A 10,829-nucleotide genomic window follows, 5' to 3' on the forward strand; every position below is an offset into this window, starting at 1 on the left:
CTGCATCATAACCCCACCCTGTAACACTAAAGAACTACGGGGGAGAGGTAAAATGACAGCAGGAGGGGGATGCCAAGGTTTAAAGTGATGGTAAAGGATAAATAAATCAAATATATATGTATTATATATAAAAACAAACATTTTATACTTACCTGCTCTGTACAATGGTTGCAGCCCTGATCCTCCAATTCTTGGGTCCATTGCTAGCACTCCTTGCTTCTCTCCCTGCCAAGTGCCCACAATAGCAAGCTGTTTGCTATGGAGGCACTCATGCATGCTCACTCCCAAGACCTGCTCTGTGTGTCCATAAGACACAAAGAGAGCATCTCTGCCCCACGCCTTCCTGGCTGTGATTGACAGCAGCAGAAGCCGATGACTCCCGCTGCTGTGTCTGAGCCAATGAGGAGGGAGAAAGCCGAGAGAGAATCTGCTCTCGTGCACATAGCTGGATCGAGATCGGGCTCAGGGGGGCTCGGGGGGGGGGGGGGAAGATGCATACTGAAGGTTTTTATCTTAAATGCAGAAACAATTGAGTACTGTCCGTGATACTTTTTTTATTTGCACTAACATACAATTTTGAGGACAAGCTTTTGGTTTATGTCCCCTTCTTCAAGGTCTAAGCAGTACTATTACAAATCACAAAGTTTAAGCAGAATGTTAGAAGGGATTGAGAGAAAAAAAAAAAAAAAAGGGCTACAGATAAGATACATCAAAAGCGAGGGGGGGAGATACTACACTCACACAGAGGGGGTCAAGCTTTAGCTAATAGATAGTCATAAAGCTGTCGGATAATGGTTGAGGAATCCCATGTCCAAATTAAGGCCGTTATCTTTTGTGTCAAATAGACACAAGTATCTTAAATGCAGAGAATGCATTAAAGGTAAAAAAAACAAACACCTCCCTTTAGAACCTCTTTGAAGTAGAATTCCACGATAAAGCGAACTAATCTTAAAAATGCTCCCTCTCCCCTGCAAACAGCTATGCGGACTAACCTGTGTAAGGAAGATGTATATACTTATCTATTTTCTGGGGATGGGGTGCTTCGGTTCAGTTACGTGATCGCCCCTGTGTCAATCAGCTCCAGAAGAGAGGAGAGCGCTCAACAACAGCTGGCAATGCCAGAGAGCGGTGACAACACACATAGGCTTCAGTGGCTCATCTGCTGGTGGTGCTCCCTTTGGATCACATAACCAGACTGAAGGGTCTGAAAATAGGTAATTATACAGACCTTTCCTACACAGGTTAGTCAGAATAGTTGTTAGGAGCCGAGAGGGAGCATTTTTAGGAGTAGTTAGGTTTATCCCGGAGTTCTACTTTAATGTTGCACGGCCAGAAGTTTCCACAAAGTTATTGGTGGTGGAGAGTACACAAAGGTGCCCTGCTGCAGATCATATACAGTTGCAAGAAAAAGTATGTGAACCCCTTGGGATTACGTGGAGTTTTGCATGAATTGGGCATAAAATGTGCTCTGAACGTCATCTAAGTCACAACAATAGAAGAACACAGTCTGCTGAACATAATACTACACAAACATTAGATGTTGCCATGGTTTAATTGTACATAGCATGTAAACATTCACAGTGCAGGGAGGAAAAAGTATGTGAGGCCCTAGCTTAATGACTTCTCCCAGAGCTAATTGGAGCCAGGAGTGAGCCAACCTTGACTCCAATCAGTTTGATGATATTGTATGTGTTGCTGACAGCTGTCCTGCCCTTAAAAAACACACACCTGTTTTGGGTTTACTGGTTTCAAGAAGCACTGTCTGATGTGAATCATGCCTCGCAGAAAAGAGCTCTCAGAAGACCTATGATCAAGAATTGTTGACTTGCATGAAGCTGGAAAGGGTTACAAAAGTATCTCCAAAAGCCTTGATGTTCATGTGTCCACGGTAAGACAGACTGTCTACAAATGGAGAAAGTTTAGCACTGTTGCTACTCTCCCTAGGCGTGGTCGTCCTGTAAAAATTTCTGCAAGAGCACAGTGCAGAATGCTGCATGAGGTAAAGAAGAATCCCAGAGTGTCAGCTAAAGACCTACAGAAATCTCTGGCACATGCTAACATTTTTGTTGACACATCTACAATAAGGAAAACATTAAACAAGAATGGAGTACATGGGAGGACACCACGGAGGAAGCCATTGCTGTCCAAAAAGAATATTGCAGCACGTTTGAAGTTTGCAAAAGAGCACCTGGATGTTCCACAGCACTACGGGCAAAATATACTGTGGACAGATGAAACCAAGATTGAGTTGTTTGGGAAGAACACACAACACTATGTGTGGAGAAAAAAAGGCACAGAACACCAACATCAAAACCTCATCCCCACTGTAAAACATGGCGGAGGGAGCATCATGGTTTGGGGCTGCTTTGCTGCCTCAGGGCCTGGACGGATTGTTGTCATTGATGGGAAAATGAATTCCAGAGTTTATCAAGACATTTTGCAGGAAAACGTACGACCATCTGTCCGCCAACTGAAGCTCCGCAGAGGATTGGTGATGCAACAGGACAATGACCCAAAGCATACAAGTAATTCAACAAAACAATGGCTGCAACAGCACAGAATACGCCTTCTGGAGTGGCCCAGTCAGAGTCCTGACCTCAACCCGATTGAAATGCTGTGGCATGACCTTAAGAGAGCGATTCACACCAGACATCCCAAGAATATTGCTACACTGAAACAGTTTTGTGAAGAGGAGTGGTCCAAAATTACTCCAGATCGTTGTGCAGGTCTGATCTGCAACTACAGGAAATGTTTGGTTGAGGTTATTGCTGCCAAAGGAGGGTCAACCAGTTATTAAGTCCAAAGGTTCACATACTTTTTCCTCCCTGCACTGTGAATGTTTACATGTTATGTGCAATTAAACCATAGCAACATCTAATGTTTGTGTAGTATTATGTTCAGCAGACTGTGTTCTTCTATTGTTGTGACTTAGATGACGTTCAGAGCACATTTTATGCCCAATTCATGCAAAACTCCACGTAATCCCAAGGGGTTCACATACTTTTTCTTGCAACTGTAGTTGTGATCAATAGGCAAAAAGAAATGGGGTCAAGAACCACCTGCAGCAAAGACGAAGAAAAAAAAAAAACAAAACCCTGAGAACTGGAATTGAAAGTGAAAGCAGGCATGCTTAGAAGAAAAAAACAAACATGATCACTTAACCTTGCCAAGACTGCATTCCTGGTCATGACAACAGGCAATAAGAAAGACGAGACAAAGTCACCAGCACACCAGAAAAACGCATTTCACATATTTATGGAAAGGACTCGAGGCCACAAAACAGCCTTCCATAGCAATCACTTTGAGCACCTACCTACCAAGTACATGGGAGGAGTGCAGCTTTTACTTGGATGTTATCAAACAATAAAAAAGGGAGCAGTAAGGTTCTGCAAATACATACAAAGCAGAGCACATAGAGCGTGCTGGACGAGAAAGGGTGTGGTAAGAGAATATTCAGGAATCAGGAAACTACATACACAGTACAAGTTTACCTTGTCAATTATTAATCAGAACAAAGTGACTGCCATAGAAGTGTTAGCAAAATCCATCAAAGGGTTACATTAATGAAGCATTTAGAAATAATCCTGCCTAGAAGAACATCAACAACATCGTCTTGGAAAGGCTTCACCTACTTTCCTGCCAACCAGATGACATGCCATCAGAGACACCATTAGACCAAACAGGAGCTTTCCAAGGAAGAGCAGATGGATACATAGTTCATGGACTTTGGGTGCTGTGCTGTCCTCCCACAGATTACCTTTTGGTAATATCACCCTGCTCTCATGTGTCAGGGAAATGCCAAGAGGTGCCGTGCAAAATCTAAACAGGGATTAAGATCGCATAACAATTTTAAAATAGTGCTGCCTGTCATTACATCCTCTATTTGTAAAGTCCAACTCCAGCTAAAACTGTTTTTTTTTTCCATTTGGATAGAGTGCAGAAGAAGTAGAACTTCTGTTGGGTTTCCATTGCTATCAGTGTCCCTACAGGGAGGGGTATACGTGTCTCCAGGACAGAAACACAGCAATCAAGACACAACAGAGGTTCTGAGCCTTGCAATGACTTCATGTGTCAGCAACACCCAGGGAAGTACGATCTACCCAACATGGGGACAGGAATGGAATCCTGACAGAGGTTCTGCTTCTTTCTCATGTCTTGTCTCTCCAACACCCTATCACCAAGAAGTGAGGGGAGATCTCCCCAATGGGGACCTTGTCGCCAAGACAGGAAGCGAGGGGAGATCTCCCCAATGGGGACCCTGTTGCCAAGACAGGAAGCGAGGAGAGATCTCCCCAATGGGGACCTTGTTGCCAAGACAGGAAGTGAGAGGAGATCTCCCTAATTGGGACCTTGTCGCCAAGACAGGAAGCGAGGGGAGATCTCCCCAATGGGGACCCTCTTGCCAAGACAGGAAGCGAGGAGAGATCTCCCCAATGGGGACCCTGTCACCAAGACAGGAAGCGAGGGGAGATCTCCCCAATGGGAGCTCTTTTGCCAAGACAGGGGAGGTCTCCCAAAATGGGGGCAAGGTCTGGGTGACACACAGGGGTATGGGACAATGTTGGGGTGACACATAGGGGTATGCTACAATGTTGGGGTGACAATCAGGAATGTGGCATAACATTGGGGTGACACACAGGGGTACAGAGCAGTGTGAGGGTGACACATGGGGATACAGGACAAATGTGGAGGTGACACACAAAGATACAGGTCAATTTCCAGTTACTGGGAAGGAGTCACCTATACATGCCCCATTTATCACGTGACATGCAGCACCCACACCGTGCACAGCATAGGAGTCATTCCAAACAAAACAGGCCAGGCTACACCCAACACTACACCAGGTGACTCGGGAGATTCCTCGGTGTCCTGTGGAGGAAGAAGATTCATTACCCACCAGACACTCACCTGCTGCCCCTTCCCGGGATTCTCCGCTCTCTGTATTACTTCGCAGGTTACAGCTGAGGACACGCCCCCCGGTCATCTGACTTCACCGTCAAGACGAAGGGAGATTCCCTGGCAGAGCATGTGATGCTTAGTGATCGGTCACGTGACTCGCCGCCAGTGTCAACATTCCGGTTGTTGTAGCTGGCTGCGGGCTGACGCACTGAGTAGAATGAGGTGTCGGTGAGAGGGGCTCGGCTTTTTTTTTACTGAGTCATGATGGAGACTGGAAAATGATAACACGCCACGGAGAGTTATAGAGCGCAAGTCAGCTGGTGGGCGGACAAGGCAGAGCTTGAATTTGTAGAACACGCTCACTACTGGTGTACCGTTGGGTTTGCTCACCTATGTCCATGGAGCTGCCTTAACACCGGGGCCGGATCTAGCCTGACTGAGCTGGGGGTGCAGTGAAAAAAGAAGGGCCTGGTTTCCAAACGATAGAAAGATACATAATAAACTGCTAATATAATATGACAGACCATGTACTAGGCAACGCTAACCAAATAAAGCACACGGGCACGCTGCACACCAGAGGCACTGCACACTGCACCACAGATACAGCAGGTACATCTATAGAGCCATTTTTCTGGCTCTCCAGCCACAAGAGTACAGAAGGCATTGGTAATGAGTATACAAAATACAACATAAAAGGTACAGCATTAAGAGTATGGTCAGGAGCATGTAACGTGTGCTGTACATGATAGAATCCTGCTGCAATCTGGGCTGTGTTGTACATTGCATTCTATCCGCTTGTCTGTGTACTGCACTATACTTTATATAATTCTTACCCCTGCTCTCCTTACACAAGACTGTGTGCTGCATACTCCTGACCATTGCATTCTGTAAGCTGTGTCATTCATTACATACGTCTGACTGTGGAACTCCGCGCATACATTGCTGCACATCGAGTATACAGTGTGGTGAGGATTATGAAACGTATAGCTTCACATTAACCACCCACTGCTCACCTCTGCCACAGCTCACCTGTACACACCTCATCTCATCCCCATGCCCAGCACCCCCTGCTACTGTACAGCGCTGAGCATACCCTTTGGCGCTTTATAAATACTGTATAATAATAATAATAATCCACACCTCATTTTATCCACATCTCATCCCCATGCCCAGCACCCCCTTATCCACACCTCATCCACATCTCATCCCCATGCCCAGCACCCCCTTATCCACATCTCATCCCCATGCCCAGCACCCCTTATCCACACCTCATTTTATCCACATCTCATCCCCATGCCCAGCACCCCCTTATCCACACCTCATCTTATCCACATCTCATCCCCATGCCCAGCACCCCCTTATCCACACCTCATCTTATCCACATCTCATCCCCATGCCCAGCACCCCTTATCCACATCTCATCCCCATGCCCAGCACCCCTTATCCACACCTCATCTTATCCACATCTCATCCCCATGCCCAGCACCCCCTTATCCACACCTCATCTTATCCACATCTCATCCCCATGCCCAGCACCCCTTATCCACACCTCATCTTATCCACATCTCATCCCCATGCCCAGCACCCCCTTATCCACACCTCATCTTATCCACATCTCATCCCCATGCCCAGCACCCCCTTATCCACATCTCATCCCCATGCCCAGCACCCCTTATCCACACCTCATCTTATCCACATCTCATCCCCATGCCCAGCACCCCTTATCCACACCTCATCTTATCCACATCTCATCCCCATGCCCAGCACCCCCTTATCCACATCTCATCCCCATGCCCAGCACCCCTTATCCACACCTCATCTTATCCAAATCTCATCCCCATGCCCAGCACCCCCTTATCCACACCTCATCTTATCCACATCTCATCCCCATGCCCAGCACCCCCTTATCCACATCTCATCCCCATGCCCAGCACCCCCTTATCCACACCTCATCCACATCTAATCCCCATGCCCAGCACCCCCTTATCCACACCTCATCTTATCCACATCTCATCCCCATGCCCAGCACCCCCTTATCCACATCTCATCCCCATGCCCAGCACCCCCTTATCCACACCTCATCTTATCCACATCTCATCCCCATGCCCAGCACCACCTTATCCACACCATCTTATCCACATCTCATCCCCATGCCCAGCACCCCCTTATTCACACCTCATCTTATCCACATCTTATCCCCATGCCCAGCACCCCTTATCCACACCTCATCTTATCCACATCTCATCCCCATGCCCAGCACCCCCTTATCCACATCTCATCCCCATGCCCAGCACCCCCTTATCCACACCTCATCTTATCCACATCTCATCATCATGCCCAGCACCACCTTATCCACACCATCTTATCCACATCTCATCCCCATGCCCAGCACCCCCTTATCCACATCTCATCCCCATGCCCAGCACCCCCTTATCCACACCTCATCTTATCCACATCTCATCATCATGCCCAGCACCACCTTATCCACACCATCTTATCCACATCTCATCCCCATGCCCAGCACCCCCTTATCCACATCTCATCCCCATGCCCAGCACCCCCTTATCCACACCTCATCTTATCCACATCTCATCCCCATGCCCAGCACCACCTTATCCACACCATCTTATCCACATCTCATCCCCATGCCCAGCACCCCCTTATCCACACCTCATCTTATCCACATCTTATCCCAAAGCCCAGCACCCCCTTATCCACACCTCATCTTATCCACATCTCATCCCCATGCCCAGCACCCCCTTATCCACATCTCATCCCCATGCCCAGCACCCCCTTATCCACACCTCATCTTATCCACATCTCATCCCCATGCCCAGCACCCCCTTATCCACACCTCATATTATCCACATCTCATCCCCATGCCCAGCACCCCCTTATCCACACCTCATCTTATCCACATCTCATCCCCATGCCCAGCACCCCCTTATCCACATCTCATCCCCATGCCCAGCACCCTCTTATCCACACCTCATCTTATCCACATCTCATCCCCATGCCCAAGCACCCCTTATCCACAGCTCTCTCCCTCTGTGCCCAGTATCCTGTATCCACAGCTCTCCCTCCTGTCCCAAGCACCCCTTATCCACATCTCTCCCCATTTGTGCCCAGAACCCCTTATCCACACCTCTCCCTCCTGTGCCAAGCACCCCGTATCCACATCTCTCCCTCCTGTGCCCAGCACTCCTTATCCACATCTCTCCCTCCTGTGCCCAGCACTCCTTATCCACATCTCTCCCTCCTGTGCCCAGCACCTCTTATCCACATCTCTCCCTCCTGTGCCCAACACCCCTTATCCACATCTCTCCCTCCTGTGCCCAACACCCCTTATCCACATCTCTCCCTCCTGTGCCCAGCACCCCTTATCCACATCTCTCCCTCCTGTGCCCAGCACCTCTTATCCACATCTCTCCCTCCTGTGCCCAACACCCCTTATCCACATCTCTCTCTCCTGTGCCCAGCACCCCTTATCCACATCTCTCCCTCCTGTGTCCAGCACCCCTTATCCACATATCTCCCTCCTGTGCCCAGCACTCCTTATCCACATATCTCCCTCCTGTGCCCAGCACCCCTTATCCACACCTCTCCCTCCTGTGCCCAGCACACCTTATCCACATCTCTCCCTTCTGTGCCCAGCACCCCTTTATCCACATCTTTCCCTCCTGTGCCCAGCACTCCTTATCCACATCTCTCCCTCCTGTTCCATATCTCTTCCTCCTGTGCCCAGTACCCCTTATCCACATCTCTCCCTCCTGTGCCCAGCACCCCTTATCCACATCTCTCCCTCCTGTGCCCAGCACCCCTTATCCACATCTCTCCCTCCTGTGCCCAGCACCCCTTATCCACATCTCTCCCTCCTGTGCCCAGTACCCCTTATCCACATCTCTCCCTCCTGTGCCCAGAACCCCTTATCCACACCTCTCCCTCCTGTGCCAAGCACCCCGTATCCACATCTCTCCCTCCTGTGCCCAGCACTCCTTATCCACATCTCTCCCTCCTGGGCCCAGCACTCCTTATCCACATCTCTCCCTCCTGTCCTCAGTACCCCTTATCTACATCTCTGCCTCCTGTGCCCAGTACCCCTTATCCACATCTCTCCCTCCTGTGCCCAGAACCCCTTATCCACACCTCTCCATCCTGTGCCAAGCACCCCGTATCCACATCTCTCCCTCCTGTGCCCAGCACTCCTTATCCACATCTCTCCCTCCTGTCCTCAGTACCCCTTATCTACATCTCTCCCTCCTGTGCCCAGCACTCCTTATCCACATCTCTCCCTCCTGGGCCCAGCACTCCTTATCCACATCTCTCCCTCCCGTTCCACATCTCTCCCTCCGGTGCCCAGCACTCCATATCCACATCTCTCCCTCCTGTCCTCAGTACCCCTTATCTACATCTCTGCCTCCTGTGTCCAGTACCCCTTATCCACATCTCTCCCTCCTGTGCCCAGCACCCCTTATCCACATCTCTCCCTCCTGTGCCCAGCACCCCTTATCCACACCTCATCTTATCCACATCTCATGCCCAGCACCCCCTTATCCACATCTCATCCCCATGCCCAGCACCCCTTATCCACACCTCATCTTATCCACATCTCATCCCCATGCCCAGCACCCCCTTATCCACACCTCATCTTATCCACATCTCATCCCCATGCCCAGCACCCCTTATCCACACCTCATCTTATCCACATCTCATCCCCATGCCCAGCACCCCCTTATACACATCTCATCTTATCCACATCTCATCCCCATGCCCAGCACCCCCTTATCCACACCTCATCCACATCTAATCCCCATGCCCAGCACCCCCTTATCCACACCTCATCTTATCCACATCTCATCCCCATGCCCAGCACCCCCTTATCCACATCTCATCCCCATGCCCAGCACCCCCTTATCCACACCTCATCTTATCCACATCTCATCCCCATGCCCAGCACCCCCTTATCCACACCTCATCTTATCCACATCTCATCCCCATGCCCAGCACCCCCTTATCCACATCTCATCCCCATGCCCAGCACCCCCTTATCCACACCTCATCTTATCCACATCTCATCCCCATGCCCAGCACCCCCTCAGCCACACCTCATCTTATCCACATCTCATCCCCATGCCCAGCACCACCTTATCCACACCATCTTATCCACATCTCATCCCCATGCCCAGCACCCCCTTATTCACACCTCATCTTATCCACATCTTATCCCCATGCCCAGCACCCCTTATCCACACCTCATCCTTTCCACATCTCATCCCCATGCCCAGCACCCCCTTATCCACATCTCATCCCCATGCCCAGCACCCCCTTATCCACACCTCATCTTATCCACATCTCATCATCATGCCCAGCACCACCTTATCCACACCATCTTATCCACATCTCATCCCCATGCCCAGCACCCCCTTATCCACATCTCATCCCCATGCCCAGCACCCCCTTATCCACACCTCATCTTATCCACATCTCATCCCCATGCACAGCACCCCCTTATCCACACCTCATCTTATCCACATCTCATCCCCATGCCCAGCACCCCCTTATCCACACCTCATCTTATCCACATCTCATCCCCATGCCCAGCACCCCTTATCCACACCTCATCTTATCCACATCTCATCCCCATGCCCAGCACCCCCTTATCCACATCTCATCCCCATGCCCAGCACCCCCTTATCCACACCTCACCTTATCCACATCTCATCCCCATGCCCAAGCACCCCTTATCCACAGCTCTCTCCCTCTGTGCCCAGTATCCCGTATCCACAGCTCTCCCTCCTGTCCCAAGCACCCCTTATCCACATCTCTCCCCATTTGTGCCCAGTACCCCTTATACACATCTCTCCCTGCTGCGCCCAGCACCCCTTATCCACATCTCTCCCCATTTGTGCCCAGCACCTCTTATCCACATC

General features: G+C 49.8%; 1 protein-coding gene across 3 annotated transcripts in view; it reads right to left on the reverse strand.

The window, feature by feature from the left end:
• OPTN (optineurin) overlaps window positions 1-5,103 on the reverse strand; it is a 60,607-nt gene extending 55,504 nt beyond the window's left edge. For 2 of the 3 annotated variants that reach the window (XM_089686230.1, XM_089686223.1), the window contains exon 1: window positions 4,909-5,103. In XM_089686230.1, the coding sequence (XP_089542356.1) occupies window positions 4,909-4,984 (76 nt within the window). In that variant the 5' untranslated portion in view covers window positions 4,985-5,103. The remainder of the gene's footprint in view (window positions 1-4,908) is intronic. The other variant, XM_089686215.1, reaches the window with a different exon arrangement.
• Between the last annotated feature and the right edge of the window lie 5,726 nt (window positions 5,104-10,829).

The sequence above is a fragment of the Staurois parvus genome, unplaced genomic scaffold, assembly GCF_062004578.1.
Source record: "Staurois parvus isolate SC_StPar_1 unplaced genomic scaffold, SC_StPar_1.0 ptg000019l, whole genome shotgun sequence".
Classification (NCBI taxonomy): domain Eukaryota; kingdom Metazoa; phylum Chordata; class Amphibia; order Anura; family Ranidae; genus Staurois; species Staurois parvus.